This window comes from Salvelinus namaycush, chromosome 16 (assembly GCF_016432855.1).
Source record: "Salvelinus namaycush isolate Seneca chromosome 16, SaNama_1.0, whole genome shotgun sequence".
Taxonomy (NCBI): Eukaryota; Metazoa; Chordata; class Actinopteri; order Salmoniformes; family Salmonidae; genus Salvelinus; species Salvelinus namaycush.
The window spans coordinates 45841420-45868497 of record NC_052322.1 but is presented as its reverse complement, the minus strand read 5'-3'; the positions used below and the strand labels follow the sequence as shown (position 1 = coordinate 45868497).

At 42.9% G+C, this 27078-nt stretch overlaps 1 protein-coding gene, 1 long non-coding RNA gene and 8 other non-coding genes across 14 annotated transcripts; 1 reads left to right on the top strand and 9 right to left on the bottom strand.

Moving 5' to 3' along the window:
* Positions 1 to 20: 20 nt before the first annotated feature.
* Positions 21 to 13008, bottom strand: si:ch211-71n6.4 (para-nitrobenzyl esterase). Of its 2 annotated transcripts, none has more exons than XM_039011386.1 (10): positions 12990 to 13008; positions 7635 to 7905; positions 5317 to 5737; positions 3972 to 4079; positions 3480 to 3676; positions 3181 to 3380; positions 3008 to 3066; positions 2400 to 2567; positions 1486 to 1713; positions 21 to 1287 (listed from the first exon to the last, which is right to left on the bottom strand). In XM_039011386.1, exons 2-10 carry the CDS (start codon positions 7896 to 7898, stop codon positions 1145 to 1147), a joined length of 1788 nt encoding a protein of 595 aa, XP_038867314.1. In that variant the 5' UTR covers positions 7899 to 7905; positions 12990 to 13008; the 3' UTR covers positions 21 to 1144. The 2 variants fall into 2 exon arrangements, with proteins under 2 accessions (XP_038867314.1, XP_038867313.1); XM_039011385.1 differs by lacking the exon at positions 12990 to 13008 and adding an exon at positions 8886 to 8976.
* On the bottom strand, positions 12264 to 12335 carry trnah-gug. The gene has a single exon. It is a non-coding gene; the product is annotated as a tRNA-His (tRNA).
* trnah-gug lies at positions 12575 to 12646 on the bottom strand. Its single transcript has one exon. It is a non-coding gene; the product is annotated as a tRNA-His (tRNA).
* On the top strand, positions 12655 to 27078 carry LOC120061505. Of its 4 annotated transcripts, none has more exons than XR_005478339.1 (17): positions 12655 to 12770; positions 13071 to 13158; positions 13268 to 13479; positions 14628 to 14701; positions 14825 to 15036; positions 16475 to 16562; positions 16672 to 16883; positions 18272 to 18359; positions 18469 to 18680; positions 19925 to 20012; positions 20122 to 20333; positions 21772 to 21859; positions 21969 to 22180; positions 23425 to 23512; positions 23622 to 23833; positions 25272 to 25359; positions 25469 to 27078. It is a non-coding gene; the product is annotated as an uncharacterized LOC120061505 (long non-coding RNA). The 4 variants fall into 4 exon arrangements; XR_005478338.1 differs by having other exon boundaries at positions 14628 to 14715; positions 19925 to 19998; XR_005478337.1 differs by having other exon boundaries at positions 14628 to 14715; positions 23425 to 23498.
* Positions 14132 to 14203, bottom strand: trnah-gug. The gene has a single exon. It is a non-coding gene; the product is annotated as a tRNA-His (tRNA).
* On the bottom strand, positions 15979 to 16050 carry trnah-gug. Its single transcript has one exon. It is a non-coding gene; the product is annotated as a tRNA-His (tRNA).
* On the bottom strand, positions 19429 to 19500 carry trnah-gug. The gene has a single exon. It is a non-coding gene; the product is annotated as a tRNA-His (tRNA).
* On the bottom strand, positions 21276 to 21347 carry trnah-gug. The gene has a single exon. It is a non-coding gene; the product is annotated as a tRNA-His (tRNA).
* Positions 22929 to 23000, bottom strand: trnah-gug. Its single transcript has one exon. It is a non-coding gene; the product is annotated as a tRNA-His (tRNA).
* Positions 24776 to 24847, bottom strand: trnah-gug. Its single transcript has one exon. It is a non-coding gene; the product is annotated as a tRNA-His (tRNA).

The following is a 27078-nucleotide window of genomic DNA, read 5'->3' as shown; positions in this document are numbered from 1 at the left end:
ATTTTGAAAAAAGACTGAAATCCTTAATTCTTTGTGTGTTTTATTATTTTGTATTAGTGCGTGTGAATGACCTGTAATTTTAGGTCATGGCATCATAAAGCAGATTACCTGAGTAAAAAAGAAAAGAAAAATGTAACGTTGAAATAAGTGCCTATCATAGCGCACATAGTGGAACAAAAGTAGAAATGATCAATGCGACAGCAACAGATATAACTCCCTGTCCGTTTGACAGGAGAAAAGACAGAACACGAGAACTTTTGATTGGAGGCAACTCTAAACACTAATTACACAAGTAAACACTTCCATGTGCTCTCTCTGTCATCCACAGGCTTTCATCCCTCTCTTCACACATAAAGAACAAGCGCACCATCCCTTGTTGCCAATCAAGTCGGGGCTGTCGGAGATGCTGAAGAAAAGGCAGAGAGTGTTACGTTGAGTTAATGAGCCTTGAGTAGGAAAACACCGGCGTGTTTTCAAGTCGAACGAAGATGATTCGGTGGTGACAGTCTATGCGTGCAGAAAAAGTTTCCTAGCTGTTTCTGTCTGGTTGAATATCCACCACACAGAGACACATTATGGAAAGAGAAGAATAGAGAAACACATAACATAGGCTACAGCATAAAAGCCCTTCATAATAAATGTTTCCTCATTGCACACATGTACGACGTATACACAACAGATTTCCATAAAAAGTAAAAGAGTAGGCATCTTCATTTAAAATCTTAGTGCAAGTAACAGTAGCTAAAAGTATGAATAATAATAATACACATCACAATAACATCTCCTCTTTCAACATTCTCACAACCATCTCTACACAAAACAGAGCAGAAATATAAATGTCCATTATCTTCTTCCATACCAACATATTCTTCCCTTTTCTCTAAATCTGATACTTTATCCTTGAACAAACCTAAAGGCAAAATACTGTACACACCAAAACTCCCACAATGCATCTACATTTCACCACAGTCACAGAACACATTCAGTACTAACATCCTTAATTTTGGTCTTCATGGTTTCCATCTTTCTTCACATGTTCCCATTGTTCTAGACAGATGTTAAATCGTTCTAGGGGTAGATACTGTAACCTAGGTGACCCAGGTGTAGGATTCAGTCCTGTGCAGTAGGAGTTATGGGTGAGGGGTCAGTTGACCCAGGCGTAGGGGTAGAAGCCGTTCTTCTCCCACAGTTGGCAGCGCTCAGCAGAGTAATCATGGACCACAGAGAGGGTATGGTTCAGGAGAGCAGTGGCTGCTGGGTACTCTGGCCACTGCTCCGGCATCTTACCTGCAATAGAGGAGGAGACAGGGATGGAAAGAACAGAAGAAGAGATGAGGGATAGAGAGAACAGAAGAGAGGAGAGGGATAGAGATATGAGGAAAGTTATGTGGTAAATGTCTAATTCCAATGGTCTGAGCTGAATGAACACTGAGTTCAACCAATCTAGGAGAGGTGTTTGTGTTCCAGCCCCTGCCCCTCTCTCACCCTCCTTAGCGAAGTGGACGAGGTGCTCTGTGAGGAGCTTCTGGAAGGCAGTGTCCTGGGCGGAGAGCGGTCCCCCCAACAGCTTCTCTAGACCCCCGAAGAAGGCGAAAGAGTCCAGGCCGTGGAAAGAGAACCGGCTGGGGAACGACCACAGACCCTCCGAGGAGATGACGGCACGAGATGGAGTGTGTGTCACCACGTACCGATACACAGGACTGTGGAGGGCCGCTGGGAACACACACACACACACAAAACAAACACACAAAACAAACACACGCACACACAAAACAAACACACAAAACAAACAAACGCACACACACAAGCAGTTCAAAACTCACTACTGTTCACTAACAGATGAGTGATTACATCAGTGAAGGGTGGACAGGAGGCATTTCCAAAGCATTCTAATTGGTGTCTTCTGTGAAACACTACCTCTCTCTCTAGAGACCATTCTAATAGATGTCTTCTCTGAACTACTACCTCTCTATAGAGACCATTCTAATTGGTGTCTTCTCTGAACTACTACCTCTCTATAGAGACCATTCTAATTGGTGTCTTCTCTGAACTACTACCTCTCTATAGAGACCATTCTAATTGGTGTCTTCTCTGAACTACTACCTCTCTCTAGAGACCATTCTAATTGGTGTCTTCTCTGAACTACTACCTCTCTATAGAGACCATTCTAATTGGTGTCTTCTCTGAACTACTACCTCTCTCTAGAGACCATTCTAATTGGTGTCTTCTCTGAACAACTACCTGTCTCTCTTTAATGCCCATTCTAATCGCTGTCTTCTCTGAACAACTACCTGTCTCTCTAAAGAGACCATTCAACAACAAAAAATGCTGTCCATTATCATAGAGTGAATGCTAACCCATTGGCTCACGTGAATCTCCTGGCTGTCAGCGTAGCCTACCTGCAGCCCTCTTGGCCAGGTCGTTGTTTGGGCAGGTGACCCTCATGTCCGACACCATTGTGGTGTAGGCCCTCTCTGGGCAGCGGTCAGGAGTGGGGCACAGGGCCGAGCTTGGGTACAGATCCAACGCCTCCTTAGGAAGACCCTCGCTGAAGGGGCTCAGTTTATCTGTGTGGGACACAGGCGAGAGGCTTTGGGGAAAAGGGCAATATGGGTAGCAGGAATAGACTGTAAAAGGCGGCAGGGTTGAAAATATGAGAGACGGGTTTTGGAGAAAAGAGTTGATGCTGGATTTCGTGGGTTTCAGTGGCCACAAGTGATGAGAGAGAAAAGGCCCAGTTTAGCAGGAGCTACTTTCTCACAGCCATAAACTTCCTCAACAGCTCAATGGACTATGATGTAATCACTGTTTTATGTTCGGTCTTAATTTTCTGTCTGTCTATCTGTTAATGTCAGGGTTAAAAAAAAAAAAGATCTCTTACAGGTCTGTGATGTTTGATAATGTGGAGATGAATTTCCTCCTTGGAGAACAATACAATCGAATCTAAATAAGGCATTTTACAGATTGATCGATATTGACCCCGAGGTTACCGTATTCTTATTCTCACCTGTCACAAACCACCCGTAGTCTCCCCATGTCCACATGGAGATATTCTCATACGGTGGGCTAAAGTGCACACACACAAACGCGCACACACACACACGTTTACAAAATTAATTGTGTATTTCTAGGACAGCTTCTGTAGATAATAATTTTTTGCAGACCACGCATAATACTTACAAAAAGTCAGTCTCCTGCTCAGTGGTCCCTATGAGGAATGGAACATCGTTGAAGACTCCTCCTTTCTCCCACATCTCAAAGGGAGGGGCTGGGAGGACATGCCCGTCCACCACTGCTACGGGACCCACGAAGCTGTCCTTAGTGGGCAGGTCCATCAGATCATCTGCCCCCCACGACGGGTACTCCTTCCATGGGATGGCCTAGAGCGGAGTGGAGAGAGACAAAGAGAGAGAGACCCACATGAAGCCCATTTCTCCCTAAGGCAGATTTTACAGTTTACGTTGTCGTACTGTCTGTACCCGTAGTATCAGTGTGGTGGAGAGCTTCCGGAGGCAGGCCAGGTCATTGCAGCCAGTCTTGTTCAGGAATAGCAGGTTGTCTGCCTCTGCCTTCTCCAGTGATGCGTTATACTTATAGGAGCCGCTCATATCCACCGCCGCATGAAACAGACCCTTTGCCAGCGGAGACATCATCAGAGTCCACACCGACGTCCCACCTGTGTGTGTGTGTGTGTGTGTGTGTGTGGAATGGTGATGGGAAGAGAGTAGACAATGAGGGGAAATTCTAAAGCAGTTAAGGAAGCTGTGTTCATTCCTTCAGCCAACTATACTGCTACAAGCACATGCTAACATAAAGTAGCATATTTTGTTTTCATCCTTTTAAATGTTCGGTAAAAATTGTTGTATTATAACAAAAAGAAAAAGGTGCACACTAATTAAATGTTCAATCACACTTCATTGACAGTACACTCATGTAGCCCATAGAGGCTTATAATAGCTGGTATTTATTACCTGAGCTTTGACCAAATATGGTGACTTTACTGGGGTCTCCTCCAAACACCTTGATGTTCCTCTGGACCCACTGCAGAGCAGCTATCTGGTCCATGAAGCCATAGTTTCCTGGGTGGGGGGGAAACCAATTAGAGATTAAAATCACGTCGAAATACCGCTTTGATGTGGCCTCGTTTTCCTATGTCCTAGTTCCTATTTTCAGAAGCTCCATCTAGCCTAGTGTACCTAAAGGTTCCTGGTGTCAATACCCTGAACCCTTTCAGATCAGAAGGGAAATAGGAGGTGTTCAGATATAGAACCTTTCTGTTCTCGCCGATGACTGTGCGTGAATGTGAGTGTTGAAAACAATGGCTTTATGCAATTTTATGGGTCGTTCCATATCAAGTTGTGTGTGTGTATGTGTGTGTCTATGTGTGTGTGTGTGTGTGTCTATGTGTGTGTGTGTAAAGCATAAATGGTGTAGTGACCATGAGAAAGAAAAATATTAACTTTTTATCAAGCAGCGGAGATAAGACAAATAAGACAAAAAAAGATGTTTTTCAGCGTCGGGATCGAGGGAAAGATGAACGGAGAAAAGTACAGAGAGATCCTCGATGAAAACGTGCTCCAGAGCGCTAAGGACCTCAGACTGGGGTGAAGGTTTACCTTCCAACAGGACAACGACCCTAAGCACACAGCCAAGACAATGCAGGAGTGGCTTTGGATCTGAATGTCTCTGAATGTCCTTGAGTGGCCCAGCCAGAGTCCGATTGAACATCTCTGGAGACCTGAAAATAGCTGTGCTGCGACGCTCCCCATCCAACCTGACAGAGCTTGAGAGGATCTGCAGAGAAGAATGGGAGAAACTTCCCAAATACAGGTGTGCCAAGCTTGTAACGTCATACCCAAGAAGACTCGAGTCTGTAATCGCTTCAAAAAAGTACTGAGTAAAGGGTCTGAATCCTTATGTAAATGTGATATTTCACAGAAATGTAAAAAATGTTTTTTTTCCCCTTTGTCATTATGGGGTATTGTGTGTAGATTGATGGAAAATAAAACTATTTAATCCATTTTAGAAGGCCGTAACGTAACAAAATGTAGAAAAAGTCCAGGGGTCTGAATACTTAAAACTCATTAAATAGATATACACAATTATAAACAACGTCACTGAGAGAACAAACATAAACATCATTAATATTTCATCACTCTGTTGGTGTTAGAAATAGCTTGTTTAAAAAGATTAAAACCTTCCTATTATCATATCTTAAATGCAACATGATCTATGTTGTGTGAAACTGCTTGAGACATCAAGACCTCGTTTGGCAAAACTGTAAAGACGTCGATGTGCCAACTGCTAGAGACTGACCAGAGGTATTGGTGGAGGAGCCCTCCCTCAGTAGCTCCAGGGCCAGGAACCCAAATGCGTTGAGCCTGTAGTTAAAGCTGACATAGACCATCCCTGTCTGGGCTGCTAGCTCCTCTGTGGGCGAGTAGCCCTCCTCTCCTCCACTAAGCATGTGAAGGTAGCCCCCATGGATCCAGACCATGACGGGTAGGGCAGCGTCGGGGCTCAGGGTGGGGGTCCACACGTTCAGGAAGAGGCAGCTCTCCTGGCCAATCACCTTCCCCGTGTCTGAGAGCGGCTGCACCTGGAGACACTTGCTGCGGAAGCGGGTGGCATCCCCCACCCCGTTTCCACACCGGGGTTTGGCTGGCGGGGCCCAGCGACGTTCCCCAATGGGGGGAGCAGCGTAGGGGAGGCCCTTGAACGAGTAGGCCCCATTCCTCTGCAATGATAAAGACGACCAATAGTATTTCATTAACTATGAGTGTTCACTGGAGGTAATTCCGTATAAGCCCACATGGTCAAGGCACATGTCACTGAAACATTCCAGTCCTCAATCCTTTACCATCTTCTATTACAGGGTTCCCCAACTGACGGGGATCTTGCTTATTCTAATGTTATTGTTGGACATAAAAGACTGTAAAAATAATACAAGCAAATCAGCTCCAATTGATTTTAAATCTGTTTCAAAGTATTCCCATGCATAATAGAGATATACACTCAGTGGACAGTTTATTAGGTACACCCATCTCGGGTCAGACGCCACTTTTCCTCCAGAACAGTCTGAATTCTTCGGGGCATGGGTTATACAAGGTGTCAGAAATGTTCGTTGGTCAATTTGTATCAAGGGACCTAACGTGTGCCAGGAAAACATTCCCCACATCAATACACCACCACCACCAGCCTGTACCATTGACACCAGGCAGGATGGGGCCATGGACTCATGCTGCTTACACCAAATCCTGACTCTGCCATCATTATGACGCAACAGGAATCCGGGATTCGTTGGACCAGGCGATGTTTTTCCATTCCTTAATTGTCCAGTGTCTCCCCACTGGAGACGCTTCTTCTTGTTTTTAGCTGGTAGGAGTGGAACACAGTGTGGCTGTCTTCCACAATAGCCCAACCGTGACAGGAACTGACGAGTTGAGTGTTCCGAGATGCCGTTCTGCTCCATTATTTGCCTGTTTGTGGCCCGCTTGTTATCTTGCATGATCTTGCCATTCTCCTTTGACCTCTCATCAACGTGCTGTTCTCGCCCACAGGACTGCCGCTGAATGTTTTTGTGTTTGTCGCACTATTCTCGGTAAACCCTAGACACTCTCGTGGGTGAAAAGCCCAGGAGAGCGGCCGTTTCTGAAATACTGGAACCGGCGCGCCTGGCACCGACGATCATATCGCGCTCAAAGTTGCTTAAGTCACTCGTTTTGCCTATTCTAACGGTCAATCGGACCACTGAGTGTACTGTATATGTTGCATAGGATTGAAGCTAAACATCTGTGGCCTTGCTTGCTACAGCTGGATCAGATGACCCTGTGCGTTCTGAGTTGCTGTTCTGCACACTATTTTTGTATGGCGCCGTTATTTGCCTGTTTGTGGCCCGCTTCGACTTCTCTCATCAACAAGCTGTTTTCGCACACAGGACTGCCGCTGACTAGATGTTTTTTGTTTGTCGCGCCATTCTCTGCGTTACCCTAGACACTGTGGTGCCCTAGACACTGACAAGCCCAGGAGGCCGGGCCATTTCTGAAATATTGGAACCGGTGCATCTGGCATCCTTCACTCGTTTTACCCGTTCTAACGCTCAACCGAACAGTAACTGAATGCCTCGATGCCTGTCTGCCTGCTTCATATAGTAAGCCACGGCCACGAGACTCACTGTCTGTAGGAGCTAACCATTTCCGTGAACGGGGTGGTGTAACTAATAAACTGGCCACTGAGTGTATGTGATCGTATACAAATGTAAGCAAGGTTTGAAATAATCATGTTTTAGTCAAATATGATATCCGTTTGGGCTTCTTGCAGTCAATTTGCAGTTTACAAATGATTTGTAATTATGTTCCAGCCCCGTGACCATCCACTGAATAAATAAAATAAACAGCCCATGACTGAATCTAATTGATGATCTACTGTTCTATTAGGTCTCGATGCTCTTTACATTGTACGCATATGGGGGAGAAACCATACAGTACAATTGGTTAAAAATGTTAAATATGGCTAAACATAGTTTTTTTTTTTTTTTTTGTAAAGCTGAACATTGTTGTTTTTATAAATAAAGTTTGATTTGATCGTTGTCTATTTCTACTCTTTCCACCAACAATGTGCAAACATCAACCCACCTGTCTACCCTGGAACTCTCCACAGTCAGTAGTGACCTGGGCTGAGCCAGGGGGCAGAGTCTGGGCCACGTAGGCCAGGTACCCAGCCAAGGTGAGCAGGGATAGCACCCCCATGCAGACGAGGAAGATGCAGCGTCTGGACAGGACCAGAAATGGGCTGACGTAGTGTCTGCGATGCACATACTGCACCTCCTCCTCTCCTTCCCCTTGTACCAGATAACGGTACTCTGTTCCTTCAGGGACCTCAAACACGTCCTCATTCATCTTGGCTCTATGAGGGAAGCACACAGGGGAGATCAGTGCAGAGCAGGGACTTGCACAGTAGATTAGGCCAATAAGGCAGTTTTAGGACAACATGCAGGATTAGGGTCAATTCCAATTCAGTTTTATTTAACCTTTATCCAGGTTAGTCTCATTGAGATACAATCTATTTTTCAAGAAAGACCTCTCTTCATGGCACAAATAATGGAGTAACAAATAAAGTGGCGAATTTGCCGTTCATTTGAATTACACACCATCCCAAACGAACCCCTAGCCCCCATAAACTAATATGGCTAGCCCCCTACCAAAACACTCTTGTTCGTGACCTCTTGTCATCTGAGAGTATCCAAGTTACACAATAATAACGCTATCACTAGTGTACTTGAAAAGTAGCAGACGGTTTATAATGTGTTTGTAACGGGTTAATAGGTAGCAGAGTAAATTGATGATAAATAATCTATAACTGTATGGCTAATTGATATGTCAAAGCCAATGTAAATTAGATGAAGAATAGTATTTAGAAAAATCAAGTGTAAGGCTCATCCACAATAGTTAAGACTTCAGGTGACGCCTATGAGAGCGAATTTCCTTATTGCATTGTTAGAGGATCGAGCGCGCAGTTAATAGCAGAAATGCTGGTTTCCCACGTCCTGTGAAACAATGTTGCAATCGTTCATGGGCGCACCATATTCTCAAAGAAGGAAAATCTAAAATCACCTCATTACAAAATTGCGTTATTTATTTAAAGATGATAGGAGTTTCATGCATGGCAATGATGATAAACAATATTATTACTCTCACTAAGGCAGGATATCGAACTGCTTTTAAAAGGCACATTTGACTTGTCTCAGGAATGCCTACCGTTAAACTCCATGAAACAATGTAAACAAACTTCATATACATTAACTTCTATTGTAGTCTAGAAAAACACTACAGGTCTAAAATACCGTTTATAGAAATGTTGCCATAACCTATGCAATGATCACTTACAATATTCAATCCAGTTGTTAAAAAACAACGTTTGACGCAGCTACTGTGTGTGTGATCCCTCAACTAAAAATGGCTGCTGGGTAACAACTTGTTTTTTCTGCATATTTAAAGGGGCAGCTTACATTATAAGGGGACGTCTATAGCACATTTATGACTTCAGAAATGGAACACATTCAGAGGTTAAAAAAAGTGCACAATTGTCATACTTGAGTAAAAGTAAAGATACCCTTAATAGAAAACGCCTAAAGTAAAGTACAAATAAAGTAAAGTACAGATACGCCCCCAAAATACTTAAATAGTACTTTACATAACTAAGAAAGTCAGTTAAGAACAAATTCTTATTTACAATGACCACCAAACCTGTGCCAATTGTGCACTGGCCTATGGGAATCCCAATCATTGCTGGTTGTATTACAGCCTGGATTTGAACCAGAGCGTCTATAGTAACAACTCAAGCACTGAGATGCAGTGCCTTAGACCGCTGCGCCACTCAGGAACACAAACTTACTACAGTACTTTACACCACTGAACACATTCCTTATCATTTCTCAATCTGTGTGAAAGGCGTGAAGAATCATCTAAATGGTCTGATTTCCCCAAAAAATTACCAAATAGTTCGCCCCTCATATAACTTGCTACTGTATACATGTCTGCTATGAATTTCTGTCACTTATACTCCAAGTCTTAGTCACATATCAATCCATTTCAATCATTAATCAACACATTAATCAATATTCTCCCTAACATAGACACCTCCTACAGCAGGGCTCTCCAACCCTGTTCCTGGAACACTACCGTCCGGTAGGTCTTTTACTCCAAAACTAATCCAGCGCACCTGACTCTAATAATTAGCTGGTTGATGAGCTGAATCAGGTTAGTTACAACTGGGGTTGAAGTGAATACCTAAAGGAGGGTTGCTCTCCAGGAACAAGGTTGGAGAGCCTGTCCTACAGTGTCTCTACCACAGCCAGCGTTACAGGAAATATAGTGAGATCAATACAGATCAATAGCGTAGGCAGCCAACTTCTTGGTTTATTGATTTACAATCAGGGTCGGCTCCAAGCGGTCGCTTAAGGGCCCCGTCTGGAGGTGCCCAGTCAGGGTCTCAACTTACTACTGAGAGTTAGAATAGTAAAATACACAAGGTGCAATTTCGAAATGTGGTTGTGCATCAGTAGTTTCTCTCTTTTTATGTCAGTCACTCAATTAGCTGACAATTAGCCATGTACATTTTTTTATTCGTAGTTATTCTAGCCAGCTATCTAACCTTGTAGTAATCATGGTCCGAATACCGACAGGGCAGGCGGGGGCCCTGAACTCAAACTTCTCATTTAAATCTATATCAGCACCCAAGAGGCTTGCATTTTCAAGCTCTCCCCATAGATTTTGCGGTGATGTAGTGTGACAGAACACTGAGCCAATCACTGCGCAACTAGAGAACATTACTCCTTGCTGTCCCCAGTCCACCTGGCCGTGCTGCTGCTCCAGTTTCAACTGTTCTGCCTGCGGAACTATGGAACTCTGATCTGTTCACCGGACGTGCTACCTGTCCCAGACCTGCGGTTTTCAACTCTCTAGAGACAGCAGGAGCGGTAGAGATACTCTGAATGATCGGCTATAAAAAGCCAACTGACATTTACTCCTGAGGTGCTGACATGTTGCACCCTCGACAACCACTGTGATTATTATTATTTGACCCTGCTGGTGATCTATGATCATTTGAACATCTTGGCCATGTTCTGTTATAATCTCCACCCCTCCATAGTCTGGTTCCTCTCTAGGTTTCTTCCTAGGTTCTGGCCTTTCTAGGGAGTTTTTCCTAGCCACCGTGCTTCTACACCTGCATTGCTTGCTGTTTGGGGTTTTAGGCTGGGTTTCTGTAAAGCACTTTGTGACATCAGCTGATGTAAGAATGGCTTTATAAATAAATTTGATTGATTGATTGATTACCACCCCCTATGCTCCATATTTTCCACTGGCTGCCCCACCACCACAGAAAGCACTGCGCTATGCTGAAAAAAACTGCATTTTGGAGCTGCCTTACTAAAGAAAGCAAAAAAGAGACCATATTTGTATGCAGCTTTATTAACTCAATGATTTATGATTGTTTTTTTTAACATTGTTTGAAAACTGATATGTGACATGCAAAACAGGCAACAACAAAAAAGTGCACTGAATGAGGAGATCACAAGCAATTTCACCATTTATAAAATGGTCATTTTTTTTATTTTAAAGACTAGCTAAAAAATAAGTTATATTTTGTTGGTAAAAAAAGTGGACGTGAAAAACAAGTTTGCACGCTTTATTTTAATTTGCTCCATGGATCAGGCAGCCAAGTGTAGGAGACGAGGCAAAAAGCTGTGACTCATCCAAAGATTATCTATTATATTGCTCAGCGAAGTGGCGACTCGCGAAAAGGAGGATTTCGCAGGTGTTTCTGATTATCAAACAATGCCATGCTGGTGGGTGGTAGCGTTCAAATTAAATGTAGATTGAGTAGTAGCACGTCATATCATAGGGGAAACATACGGTATTGGCACGGATTTCCCACTTCAATCCCAAATATATCATACCTTGACTAAAAGGAAGACTTGTTGACTTAAATCTTTGTGTAGCATCATGGGTAAACTATGGGCATTGTCTTTCAGCTGGTAGAAGTTACATTTCCGCCCTCGTGAGCATTAAAATGGCAAAAATGTCTCTCCACCCCCAGTGAAGGGTTTTGACTAGATTGGATAAAAAAATTGTTGTCAGATTTGACTTTTCGTAGCAGGTTAGAATTTATGCAGCAGTTTAGGATAATTAACGTAGGATAATTGGGTTACGGTGCTTTCTAGTCGTTCAGCTTGTCATTCTTTTTTTATTTTATGTTTGTGTAGTAAATATTTTAGCTTTTATTTTAATTGTTTTTTTTCTGTTAAGTACATTGCGTTGCATTCCATGTCTGAAATGTGCTGTACAAATGAAGCTTGATTTGAAACTGGAAAATGAGCTGAACGCATACTATGACTGACAGTCCATATTGTATATTTTGCATTGCATCGACCTAACTTTTTCAATCCATTTCTCCTTATGCATGTTCATATTTTGAGTTCCCCACGTGCTTTCCCAAGTGTGTTTTATCTGGGCTAAAGATGGGTACATAGCCTGCATATTAGCTAGCTGTTCCCCCACACTTGTTGTTACTAATTTAGCTTACTTACAATTGTGTCTGTCATTCTTTGTCCACTGCTAATTTATGTGATAATGTTCGCTGGTTAGCCAACCCCAAAAGGGATAAATATCAGAATTACATAATTAACCAGCCAGTCAGTCAGTTTCCCATCAGTCAACGCTTCAAAAAGAGAGCCCTTATGCCGTGACATTGTGTATTCGCAATGCCGTGACCCGGATTCGAACCGGGGTTGCTGCGGCCACAACGCAGAGTACTAACCACTATACGATCACGGCGAGCTACCAGGGCTTGTGTGTTGGGCGGAGATCTGGGGCTATACAAACCTGCACAAACAGCAATGCAACGACATGGGCATTAACTAGCAGCTCGATTGCGGGTGGTTAGGAACCGGTGTCTCGAGTTTGCCAGTTTACCTAACGGGAAAAATATATAAATAGACCTACTTATAATGTAGTTAGCAATGTACCCCTAATAATTAAAAAGAGCCCTTTTGCCGTGACATTGTGTATCGCAATGCCGTGACCCGGATTCGAACCGGGGTTGCTGCGGCCACAACGCAGAGTACTAACCACTATACGATCACGGCGAACTACCAGGGCCATGCCCCATCAGGGAGACGTTGGCATCTTAAATGAAACCTACAGTGACGTGGATTAGCGTTCAAGCAGAGATATCTTCATGTTTTGTCTCTAACATGACATATAACGCAAGTAATCATAATATTATCTGTCCAAGTCTTTATAAGATGTATTTTTGTTAAATTCATTCTCTTTTGAAATATATATTCTGCTACTATGCAAACAGTATCGTTTATCGACAAACTACTGTTTTTATAGCAAGCATGCTACTGCAGCAAGTAGGCCTAACGTTACTAATGTTAGCATAATGTATCTTTCCTAGCAACATAAATGAATATATAACGTACCTACCATGTTTGCTATATGACAAATAGCTGTTTTATAGTCGTTTGACTGGCTAACTGTTGCTCTCTCTTCTCGTAATTTTCCCAGGATGATTCTCCAGAGCTGTGAATAATGAATGGTAAACCTAACCCTATACTCTGCTGCCAGTGGACTTCTGGCAGGTTAGGAAGTGTCAGTAAGTTTGCCTGTTCTTCCTGTCCCATATGCACAGTGACTATACTGTGGGCCTGACTTAGACCTGGTCCAACAGACCCACCTTTCTCTTCTCCCATCCCTGTTTTCAGGTCAGAGAGTGATAGATCCATCCTCTGGAGTTTAGGGGGAACCCAATATGTTGCCGCTGGATGATATAAACAAGGAGAGGTTGACCGTCACCCTCATGGATGCTAATCATTGTCCATTGGAGGGCATGTTCCTATTCCAAGGATACTTCAGGAACCGTACTCTACTCTAGCAGAGCACTGTATTCCACTGTACCACACAATACTCTACAGGGGTCAGTACTAACTCTATTCTACTACACCATACACTGTTGAGTCTCTCTCTAGTCTTAACTAGTCAATAATGGTATTTAGCCACATTTTCCACATCAAGGCAACGGCATGCTTGACTAGCCTAATATCTCCCCCTCACACACAAGCCCTGGTAGCTTGCCGTGATCGTATAATGGTTAGTACTGCTCATGGCATTGCGATTCACGGCATGAGGGCGCTTTTTGATTGAGTTAAACTGAGACTCAGCCATATGATGTTGCCACGAGCAGCTCTGCAGATGAGCACAATGATAGACTATCACAGAGTATCAGCCCATGCGTAGCTTGGGGACGAGGCGGAGAAGTTTTCGCTTTGTGCTTCAATGCTCTTAGTTGTTGCCAAAATTGACCCGATATAGCTGTTCACTTTGTGACTCTGCCTTTAAACTGTAGCCAATGAAACTAAATGTATAGTATGGAGTACTCTATACTGTTGAGCCCATTGTTATCAATCTCTGCTTATTTAATGTTATAATGACAGGTATAGTAATAATTCCTTCACCAGTGGTCAGTGGCACCCTTTCTACAATCTCTGCTAAGTTCACTCTACTTATTCAGTTTAGTTAACCGTGCTAATTCAAAAAGAGCCCTTATGCCGTGACATTGTGAATTTCAATGCCGTGACCCGGATTCGAACCGGGGTTGCTGCGGCCACAACGCAGAGTACTAACCACTATACGATCACGGCAAACTACCAGGGCCATGCCCCATCAGGGAGACGTTGGGATCTTAAATGAAACCTACAGTGACGTGGATTAGCGTTCAAGCAGAGATATCTTCATGTTTTGTCTCTAACATGACATGTAACGCAAGTAATTATAATATTATCTGTCCAAGTCTTTATAAGATGTATTTTTGTTAAATTCGTTCTCTTTTGAAATATAAATTCTGCTACTATGCAAACAGTTTAGTTTATCGACAAACTACTGTTTTTACAGCAAGCATGCTACTGCAGCAAGTAGGCCTAACGTTACTAATGTTAGCATAATGTATCTTTCCTAGCAACATAAATGAATATATAACGTACCTACCATGTTTGCTATATGACAAATAGCTGTTTTATAGTCGTTTGACTGGCTAACTGTTGCTCTCTCTTCTCGTCATTTTCCCAGGATGATTCTCCAGAGCTGTGAATAATGAATGGTAAACGTAACTCTATACTCTGCTGCCAGTGGACATTTGCCAGGTTAGGAAGTGTCAGTAAGTTTGCCTGTTCTTCCTGTCCCATATGCACAGTGACTATACTGTGGGCCTGACTTAGACCTGGTCCAACAGACCCACCTTTCTCTTCTCCCATCCCTGTGTTCAGGTCAGAGAGTGATAGATCCATCCTCTGGAGTTTAGGGGGAACCCAATATGTTGCCCCTGGATGATATAAACAAGGAGAGGTTGACCGTCACCCTCATGGATGCTAATCATTGTCCATTGGAGGGCATGTTCCTATTCCAAGGATACTTCAGGAACCGTACTCTACACTAGCAGAGCACTGTATTCCACTGTACCACACAATACTCTACAGGGGTCAGTACTAACTCTATTCTACTACACCATACACAATACTCTACAGGGGTCAGTACTAACTCTATTCTACTACACCATACACAATACTCTACAGGGGTCAGTACTAACTCTATTCTACTACACCATACACAATACTCTACAGGGGTCAGTACTAACTCTATTCTACTACACCATACACAATACTCTACAGGGGTCAGTACTAACTCTATTCTACTACACCATACACAATACTCTACAGGGGTCAGTACTAACTCTATTCTACTACACCATACACAATACTCTACAGGGGTCAGTACTAACTCTATTCTACTACACAATACACTGTTGAGTCTCTCTCTAGTCTTAACTAGTCAATAATGGTATTTAGCCACATTTTCCACATCAAGGCAACGGCATGCTTGACTAGCCTAATATCTCCCCCTCACACACAAGCCCTGGTAGCTTGCCGTGATCGTATAATGGTTAGTACTGCTCATGGCATTGCGATTCACGGCATGAGGGCGCTTTTTGATTGAGTTAAACTGAGACTCAGCCATATGATGTTGCCACGGGCAGCTCTGCAGATGAGCACAATGATAGACTATCACAGAGTATCAGCCCATGCGTAGCTTGGGGACGAGGCGGAGAAGTTTTCGCTTTTTGCTTCAATGCTCTTAGTTGTTGCCAAAATTGACCCGATATAGCTGTTCACTTTGTGACTCTGCCTTTAAACTGTAGCCAATGAAACTAAATGCATAGTATGGAGTACTCTATACTGGTGAGCCCATTGTTATCAATCTCTGCTTATTTAATGTTATAATGACAGAGGTATAGTAATAATTTTTTCACCAGTAGTCAGTGGCACCCTTTCTACAATCTCTGCTAAGTTCACTCTACTTATTCAGTTTAGTTAACCGTGCTAATTCAAAAAGAGCCCTTATGCCGTGACATTGTGAATTTCAATGCCGTGACCCGGATTCGAACCGGGGTTGCTGCGGCCACAACGCAGAGTACTAACCACTATACGATCACGGCCAACTACCAGGGCCATGCCCCATCAGGGAGACATTGGGATCTGAAATGAAACCTACAGTGACGTGGATTAGCGTTCAAGCAGAGGTATCTTCATGTTTTGTCTCTAACATGACATGTAACGCAAGTAATTATAATATTATCTGTCCAAGTCTTTATAAGATGTATTTTTGTTAAATTCGTTCTCTTTTGAAATATATATTCTGCTACTATGCAAACAGTTTAGTTTATCGACAAACTACTGTTTTTACAGCAAGCATGCTACTGCAGCAAGTAGGCCTAACGTTACTAATGTTAGCATAATGTATCTTTCCTAGCAACATAAATGAATATATAACGTACCTACCATGTTTGCTATATGACAAATAGCTGTTTTATAGTCGTTTGGCTGGCTAACCATTGCTCTCTCTTCTCGTAATTTTCCCAGGATGATTCTCCAGAGCTGTGAATAATGAATGGTAAACGTAACCCTATACTCTGCTGCCAGTGGACGTCTGGCAGGTTAGGAAGTGTCAGTAAGTCTGCCTGTTCTTCCTGTCCCATATGCACAGTGACTATACTGTGGGCCTGACTTAGACCTGGTCCAACAGACCCACCTTTCTCTTCTCCCATCCCTGTGTTCAGGTCAGAGAGTGATAGATCCATCCTCTGGAGTTTAGGGGGAACCCAATATGTTGCCCCTGGATGATATAAACAAGGAGAGGTTGACCGTCACCCTCATGGATGCTAATCATTGTCCATTGGAGGGCATGTTCCTATTCCAAGGATACTTCAGGAACCGTACTCTACTCTAGCAGAGCACTGTATTCCACTGTACCACACAATACTCTACAGGGGTCAGTACTAACTCTATTCTACTACACCATACACAATACTCTACAGGGGTCAGTACTAACTCTATTCTACTACACCATACACAATACTCTACAGGGGTCAGTACTAACTCTATTCTACTACACCATACACAATACTCTACAGGGGTCAGTACTAACTCTATTCTACTACACCATACACAATACTCTACAGGGGTCAGTACTAACTCTATTCTACTACACCATACACAATACTCTACAGGGGTCAGTACTAACTCTATTCTACTACACCATACACTGTTGAGTCTCTCTCTAGTCTTAACTAGTCAATAATGGTATTTAGCCACATTTTCCACATCAAGGCAACGGCATGCTTGACTAGCCTAATATCTCCCCCTCACACACAAGGCCTGGTAGCTTGCCGTGATCGTATAATGGTTAGTACTGCTCATGGCATTGCGATTCACGGCATGAGGGCGCTTTTTGATTGAGTTAAACTGAGACTCAGCCATATGATGTTGCCACGAGCAGCTCTGCAGATGAGCACAATGATAGACTATCACAGAGTATCAGCCCATGCGTAGCTTGGGGACGAGGCGGAGAAGTTTTCGCTTTGTGCTTCAATGCTCTTAGTTGTTGCCAAAATTGACCCGATATAGCTGTTCACTTTGTGACTCTGCCTTTAAACTGTAGCCAACGAAACTAAATGTATAGTATGGAGTACTCTATACTGTTGAGCCCATTGTTATCAATCTCTGCTTATTTAATGTTATAATGACAGGTATAGTAATAATTTTTTCACCAGTGGTCAGTGGCACCCTTTCTACAATCTCTGCTAAGTTCACTCTACATATTCAGTTTAGTTCACCGTGCTAATTCAAAAAGAGCCCTTATGCCGTGACATTGTGAATTTCAATGCCGTGACCCAGATTCGAACCGGGGTTGCTGCGGCCACAACGCAGAGTACTAACCACTATACGATCACGGCCAACTACCAGGGCCATGCCCCATCAGGGAGACATTGGGATCTGAAATGAAACCTACAGTGACGTGGATTAGCGTTCAAGCAGAGGTATCTTATTGTTTTGTCTCTAACATGACATGTAACGCAAGTAATTATAATATTATCTGTCCAAGTCTTTATAAGATGTATTTTTGTTAAATTCGTTCTCTTTTGAAATATAAATTCTGCTACTATGCAAACAGTATAGTTTATCGACAAACTACTGTTTTTATAGCAAGCATGCTACTGCAGCAAGTAGGCCTAACGTTACTAATGTTAGCATAATGTATCTTTCCTAGCAACATAAATGAATATATAACGTACCTACCATGTTTGCTATATGACAAATAGCTGTTTTATAGTCGTTTGACTGGCTAACTGTTGCTCTCTCTTCTCGTCATTTTCCCAGGATGATTCTCCAGAGCTGTGAATAATGAATGGTAAACGTAACCCTATACTCTGCTGCCAGTGGACGTCTGGCAGGTTAGGAAGTGTCAGTAAGTTTGCCTGTTCTTCCTGTCCCATATGCACAGTGACTATACTGTGGGCCTGACTTAGACCTGGTCCAACAGACCCACCTTTCTCTTCTCCCATCCCTGTGTTCAGGTCAGAGAGTGATAGATCCATCCTCTGGAGTTTAGGGGGAACCCAATATGTTGCCCCTGGATGATATAAACAAGGAGAGGTTGACCGTCACCCTCATGGATGCTAATCATTGTCCATTGGAGGGCATGTTCCTATTCCAAGGATACTTCAGGAACCGTACTCTACTCTAGCAGAGCACTGTATTCCACTGTACCACACAATACTCTACAGGGGTCAGTACTAACTCTATTCTACTACACCATACACAATACTCTACAGGGGTCAGTACTAACTCTATTCTACTACACCATACACAATACTCTACAGGGGTCAGTACTAACTCTATTCTACTACACCATACACTGTTGAGTCTCTCTCTAGTCTTAACTAGTCAATAATGGTATTTAGCCACATTTTCCACATCAAGGCAACGGCATGCTTGACTAGCCTAATATCTCCCCCTCACACACAAGGCCTGGTAGCTTGCCGTGATCGTATAATGGTTAGTACTGCTCATGGCATTGCGATTCACGGCATGAGGGCGCTTTTTGATTGAGTTAAACTGAGACTCAGCCATATGATGTTGCCACGAGCAGCTCTGCAGATGAGCACAATGATAGACTATCACAGAGTATCAGCCCATGCGTAGCTTGGGGACGAGGCGGAGAAGTTTTCGCTTTGTGCTTCAATGCTCTTAGTTGTTGCCAAAATTGACCCGATATAGCTGTTCACTTTGTGACTCTGCCTTTAAACTGTAGCCAACGAAACTAAATGTATAGTATGGAGTACTCTATACTGTTGAGCCCATTGTTATCAATCTCTGCTTATTTAATGTTAAAATGACAGGTATAGTAATAATTTTTTCACCAGTGGTCAGTGGCACCCTTTCTACAATCTCTGCTAAGTTCACTCTACATATTCAGTTTAGTTCACCGTGCTAATTCGAAAAGAGCCCTTATGCCGTGACATTGTGAATTTCAATGCCGTGACCCGGATTCAAACCGGGGTTGCTGCGGCCACAACGCAGAGTACTAACCACTATACGATCACGGCAAACTACCAGGGCCATGCCCCATCAGGGAGACGTTGGGATCTTAAATGAAACCTACAGTGACGTGGATTAGCGTTCAAGCAGAGATATCTTCATGTTTTGTCTCTAACATGACATGTAACGCAAGTAATTATAATATTATCTGTCCAAGTCTTTATAAGATGTATTTTTGTTAAATTCGTTCTCTTTTGAAATATATATTCTGCTACTATGCAAACAGTTTAGTTTATCGACAAACTACTGTTTTTACAGCAAGCATGCTACTGCAGCAAGTAGGCCTAACGTTACTAATGTTAGCATCATGTATCTTTCCTAGCAACATAAATGAATATATAACGTACCTACCATGTTTGCTATATGACAAATAGCTGTTTTATAGTCGTTTGACTGGCTAACTGTTGCTCTCTCTTCTCGTCATTTTCCCAGGATGATTCTCCAGAGCTGTGAATAATGAATGGTAAACGTAACTCTATACTCTGCTGCCAGTGGACATTTGCCAGGTTAGGAAGTGTCAGTAAGTTTGCCTGTTCTTCCTGTCCCATATGCACAGTGACTATACTGTGGGCCTGACTTAGACCTGGTCCAACAGACCCACCTTTCTCTTCTCCCATCCCTGTGTTCAGGTCAGAGAGTGATAGATCCATCCTCTGGAGTTTAGGGGGAACCCAATATGTTGCCCCTGGATGATATAAACAAGGAGAGGTTGACCGTCACCCTCATGGATGCTAATCATTGTCCATTGGAGGGCATGTTCCTATTCCAAGGATACTTCAGGAACCGTACTCTACACTAGCAGAGCACTGTATTCCACTGTACCACACAATACTCTACAGGGGTCAGTACTAACTCTATTCTACTACACCATACACAATACTCTACAGGGGTCAGTACTAACTCTATTCTACTACACCATACACAATACTCTACAGGGGTCAGTACTAACTCTATTCTACTACACCATACACAATACTCTACAGGGGTCAGTACTAACTCTATTCTACTACACCATACACAATACTCTACAGGGGTCAGTACTAACTCTATTCTACTACACCATACACAATACTCTACAGGGGTCAGTACTAACTCTATTCTACTACACCATACACAATACTCTACAGGGGTCAGTACTAACTCTATTCTACTACACAATACACTGTTGAGTCTCTCTCTAGTCTTAACTAGTCAATAATGGTATTTAGCCACATTTTCCACATCAAGGCAACGGCATGCTTGACTAGCCTAATATCTCCCCCTCACACACAAGCCCTGGTAGCTTGCCGTGATCGTATAATGGTTAGTACTGCTCATGGCATTGCGATTCACGGCATGAGGGCGCTTTTTGATTGAGTTAAACTGAGACTCAGCCATATGATGTTGCCACGGGCAGCTCTGCAGATGAGCACAATGATAGACTATCACAGAGTATCAGCCCATGCGTAGCTTGGGGACGAGGCGGAGAAGTTTTCGCTTTTTGCTTCAATGCTCTTAGTTGTTGCCAAAATTGACCCGATATAGCTGTTCACTTTGTGACTCTGCCTTTAAACTGTAGCCAATGAAACTAAATGCATAGTATGGAGTACTCTATACTGGTGAGCCCATTGTTATCAATCTCTGCTTATTTAATGTTATAATGACAGAGGTATAGTAATAATTTTTTCACCAGTAGTCAGTGGCACCCTTTCTACAATCTCTGCTAAGTTCACTCTACTTATTCAGTTTAGTTAACCGTGCTAATTCAAAAAGAGCCCTTATGCCGTGACATTGTGAATTTCAATGCCGTGACCCGGATTCGAACCGGGGTTGCTGCGGCCACAACGCAGAGTACTAACCACTATACGATCACGGCAAACTACCAGGGCCATGCCCCATCAGGGAGACGTTGGGATCTTAAATGAAACCTACAGTGACGTGGATTAGCGTTCAAGCAGAGGTATCTTAATGTTTTGTCTCTAACATGACATGTAACGCAAGTAATCATAATATTATCTGTCCAAGTCTTTATAAGATGTATTTTTGTTAAATTCATTCTCTTTTGAAATATATATTCTGCTACTATGCAAACAGTATAGTTTATCGACAAACTACTGTTTTAATAGCAAGCATGCTACTTCAGCAAGTAGGCCTAACGTTACTAATGTTAGCATCATGTATCTTTCCTAGCAACATAAATGAATATATAACGTACCTACCATGTTTGCTATATGACAAATAGCTGTTTTATAGTCGTTTGGCTGGCTAACCATTGCTCTCTCTTCTCGTAATTTTCCCAGGATGATTCTCCAGAGCTGTGAATAATGAATGGTAAACGTAACCCTATACTCTGCTGCCAGTGGACGTCTGGCAGGTTAGGAAGTGTCAGTAAGTCTGCCTGTTCTTCCTGTCCCATATGCACAGTGACTATACTGTGGGCCTGACTTAGACCTGGTCCAACAGACCCACCTTTCTCTTCTCCCATCCCTGTGTTCAGGTCAGAGAGTGATAGATCCATCCTCTGGAGTTTAGGGGGAACCCAATATGTTGCCCCTGGATGATATAAACAAGGAGAGGTTGACCGTCACCCTCATGGATGCTAATCATTGTCCATTGGAGGGCATGTTCCTATTCCAAGGATACTTCAGGAACCGTACTCTACTCTAGCAGAGCACTGTATTCCACTGTACCACACAATACTCTACAGGGGTCAGTACTAACTCTATTCTACTACACCATACACAATACTCTACAGGGGTCAGTACTAACTCTATTCTACTACACCATACACAATACTCTACAGGGGTCAGTACTAACTCTATTCTACTACACCATACACTGTTGAGTCTCTCTCTAGTCTTAACTAGTCAATAATGGTATTTAGCCACATTTTCCACATCAAGGCAACGGCATGCTTGACTAGCCTAATATCTCCCCCTCACACACAAGGCCTGGTAGCTTGCCGTGATCGTATAATGGTTAGTACTGCTCATGGCATTGCGATTCACGGCATGAGGGCGCTTTTTGATTGAGTTAAACTGAGACTCAGCCATATGATGTTGCCACGAGCAGCTCTGCAGATGAGCACAATGATAGACTATCACAGAGTATCAGCCCATGCGTAGCTTGGGGACGAGGCGGAGAAGTTTTCGCTTTGTGCTTCAATGCTCTTAGTTGTTGCCAAAATTGACCCGATATAGCTGTTCACTTTGTGACTCTGCCTTTAAACTGTAGCCAACGAAACTAAATGTATAGTATGGAGTACTCTATACTGTTGAGCCCATTGTTATCAATCTCTGCTTATTTAATGTTATAATGACAGGTATAGTAATACTTCTTTCACCAGTGGTCAGTGGCACCCTTTCTACAATCTCTGCTAAGTTCACTCTACATATTCAGTTTAGTTCACCGTGCTAATTCGAAAAGAGCCCTTATGCCGTGACATTGTGAATTTCAATGCCGTGACCCGGATTCAAACCGGGGTTGCTGCGGCCACAACGCAGAGTACTAACCACTATACGATCACGGCCAACTACCAGGGCCATGCCCCATCAGGGAGACATTGGGATCTGAAATGAAACCTACAGTGACGTGGATTAGCGTTCAAGCAGAGGTATCTTATTGTTTTGTCTCTAACATGACATGTAACGCAAGTAATTATAATATTATCTGTCCAAGTCTTTATAAGATGTATTTTTCTTAAATTCATTCTCTTTTGAAATATATATTCTGCTACTATGCAAACAGTTTAGTTTATCGACAAACTACTGTTTTTATAGCAAGCATGCTACTGCAGCAAGTAGGCCTAACGTTACTAATGTTAGCATAATGTATCTTTCCTAGCAACATAAATGAATATATAACGTACCTACCATGTTTGCTATATGACAAATAGCTGTTTTATAGTCGTTTGACTGGCTAACTGTTGCTCTCTCTTCTCGTCATTTTCCCAGGATGATTCTCCAGAGCTGTGAATAATGAATGGTAAACGTAACTCTATACTCTGCTGCCAGTGGACATTTGCCAGGTTAGGAAGTGTCAGTAAGTTTGCCTGTTCTTCCTGTCCCATATGCACAGTGACTATACTGTGGGCCTGACTTAGACCTGGTCCAACAGACCCACCTTTCTCTTCTCCCATCCCTGTGTTCAGGTCAGAGAGTGATAGATCCATCCTCTGGAGTTTAGGGGGAACCCAATATGTTGCCCCTGGATGATATAAACAAGGAGAGGTTGACCGTCACCCTCATGGATGCTAATCATTGTCCATTGGAGGGCATGTTCCTATTCCAAGGATACTTCAGGAACCGTACTCTACACTAGCAGAGCACTGTATTCCACTGTACCACACAATACTCTACAGGGGTCAGTACTAACTCTATTCTACTACACCATACACAATACTCTACAGGGGTCAGTACTAACTCTATTCTACTACACCATACACAATACTCTACAGGGGTCAGTACTAACTCTATTCTACTACACCATACACAATACTCTACAGGGGTCAGTACTAACTCTATTCTACTACACCATACACAATACTCTACAGGGGTCAGTACTAACTCTATTCTACTACACCATACACAATACTCTACAGGGGTCAGTACTAACTCTATTCTACTACACCATACACAATACTCTACAGGGGTCAGTACTAACTCTATTCTACTACACAATACACTGTTGAGTCTCTCTCTAGTCTTAACTAGTCAATAATGGTATTTAGCCACATTTTCCACATCAAGGCAACGGCATGCTTGACTAGCCTAATATCTCCCCCTCACACACAAGCCCTGGTAGCTTGCCGTGATCGTATAATGGTTAGTACTGCTCATGGCATTGCGATTCACGGCATGAGGGCGCTTTTTGATTGAGTTAAACTGAGACTCAGCCATATGATGTTGCCACGGGCAGCTCTGCAGATGAGCACAATGATAGACTATCACAGAGTATCAGCCCATGCGTAGCTTGGGGACGAGGCGGAGAAGTTTTCGCTTTTTGCTTCAATGCTCTTAGTTGTTGCCAAAATTGACCCGATATAGCTGTTCACTTTGTGACTCTGCCTTTAAACTGTAGCCAATGAAACTAAATGCATAGTATGGAGTACTCTATACTGGTGAGCCCATTGTTATCAATCTCTGCTTATTTAATGTTATAATGACAGAGGTATAGTAATAATTTTTTCACCAGTAGTCAGTGGCACCCTTTCTACAATCTCTGCTAAGTTCACTCTACTTATTCAGTTTAGTTAACCGTGCTAATTCAAAAAGAGCCCTTATGCCGTGACATTGTGAATTTCAATGCCGTGACCCGGATTCGAACCGGGGTTGCTGCGGCCACAACGCAGAGTACTAACCACTATACGATCACGGCAAACTACCAGGGCCATGCCCCATCAGGGAGACGTTGGGATCTTAAATGAAACCTACAGTGACGTGGATTAGCGTTCAAGCAGAGGTATCTTCATGTTTTGTCTCTAACATGACATGTAACGCAAGTAATCATAATATTATCTGTCCAAGTCTTTATAAGATGTATTTTTGTTAAATTCATTCTCTTTTGAAATATATATTCTGCTACTATGCAAACAGTATAGTTTATCGACAAACTACTGTTTTAATAGCAAGCATGCTACTTCAGCAAGTAGGCCTAACGTTACTAATGTTAGCATCATGTATCTTTCCTAGCAACATAAATGAATATATAACGTACCTACCATGTTTGCTATATGACAAATAGCTGTTTTATAGTCGTTTGGCTGGCTAACCATTGCTCTCTCTTCTCGTAATTTTCCCAGGATGATTCTCCAGAGCTGTGAATAATGAATGGTAAACGTAACCCTATACTCTGCTGCCAGTGGACGTCTGGCAGGTTAGGAAGTGTCAGTAAGTCTGCCTGTTCTTCCTGTCCCATATGCACAGTGACTATACTGTGGGCCTGACTTAGACCTGGTCCAACAGACCCACCTTTCTCTTCTCCCATCCCTGTGTTCAGGTCAGAGAGTGATAGATCCATCCTCTGGAGTTTAGGGGGAACCCAATATGTTGCCCCTGGATGATATAAACAAGGAGAGGTTGACCGTCACCCTCATGGATGCTAATCATTGTCCATTGGAGGGCATGTTCCTATTCCAAGGATACTTCAGGAACCGTACTCTACTCTAGCAGAGCACTGTATTCCACTGTACCACACAATACTCTACAGGGGTCAGTACTAACTCTATTCTACTACACCATACACAATACTCTACAGGGGTCAGTACTAACTCTATTCTACTACACCATACACAATACTCTACAGGGGTCAGTACTAACTCTATTCTACTACACCATACACAATACTCTACAGGGGTCAGTACTAACTCTATTCTACTACACCATACACAATACTCTACAGGGGTCAGTACTAACTCTATTCTACTACACCATACACAATACTCTACAGGGGTCAGTACTAACTCTATTCTACTACACAATACACTGTTGAGTCTCTCTCTAGTCTTAACTAGTCAATAATGGTATTTAGCCACATTTTCCACATCAAGGCAACGGCATGCTTGACTAGCCTAATATCTCCCCCTCACACACAAGGCCTGGTAGCTTGCCGTGATCGTATAATGGTTAGTACTGCTCATGGCATTGCGATTCACGGCATGAGGGCGCTTTTTGATTGAGTTAAACTGAGACTCAGCCATATGATGTTGCCACGGGCAGCTCTGCAGATGAGCACAATGATAGACTATCACAGAGTATCAGCCCATGCGTAGCTTGGGGACGAGGCGGAGAAGTTTTCGCTTTGTGCTTCAATGCTCTTAGTTGTTGCCAAAATTGACCCGATATAGCTGTTCACTTTGTGACTCTGCCTTTAAACTGTATCTGCCAACGAAACTAAATGTATAGTATGGAGTACTCTATACTGGTGAGCCCATTGTTATCAATATCTGCTTATTTAATGTTATAATTACAGAGGTATAGTAATTAATTTGTCACCAGTAGTCAGTGGCACCCTTTCTACAATCTCTGCTAAGTTCACTCTACTTATTCAGTTTAGTTCACCGTGCTAATTCAAAACGAGCCCTTCTGCCGTGACATTGTGAATTTCAATGCCATGATCCGGATTCGAATCGGGGTTGCTGCGGCCACAACGCAGAGTACTAACCACTATACGATCACGGCGAGCTACCAGGGCTTGTAAACATGGGGGTGAAATCGATCTACTCAAGCACTCCATCACTGTGACGTGGCTGAGGTGGCTAAATTCCAAAGTCTAATGTTACACTTTGCGGCCAGTTAGATTACAGTTAGTGCTTGTGTGTCTGTATTGGAGATTTTGGGTAATTCTAGCATGCATTGACGTGGACAGGCAGAGCTGTCTTTTTGGCTTTCCACTCAAGGGGTCTCCCACAAGCCCTGGTAACTCGCCATGATCGTACAGTGGTTAGTGCTCTGTGTTGTGGCCGCAGAATCCGGGTCACGCCAATTTGATACACAATGTTACGGCAAAAAGTATCCTTTTGAATGACTCAAAGTACTAACTGTGTAATCTAAAATGTAAACACAACATGTAAAGTGTTGGTCCCATGTTTCATGAGCTGAAATAAAACA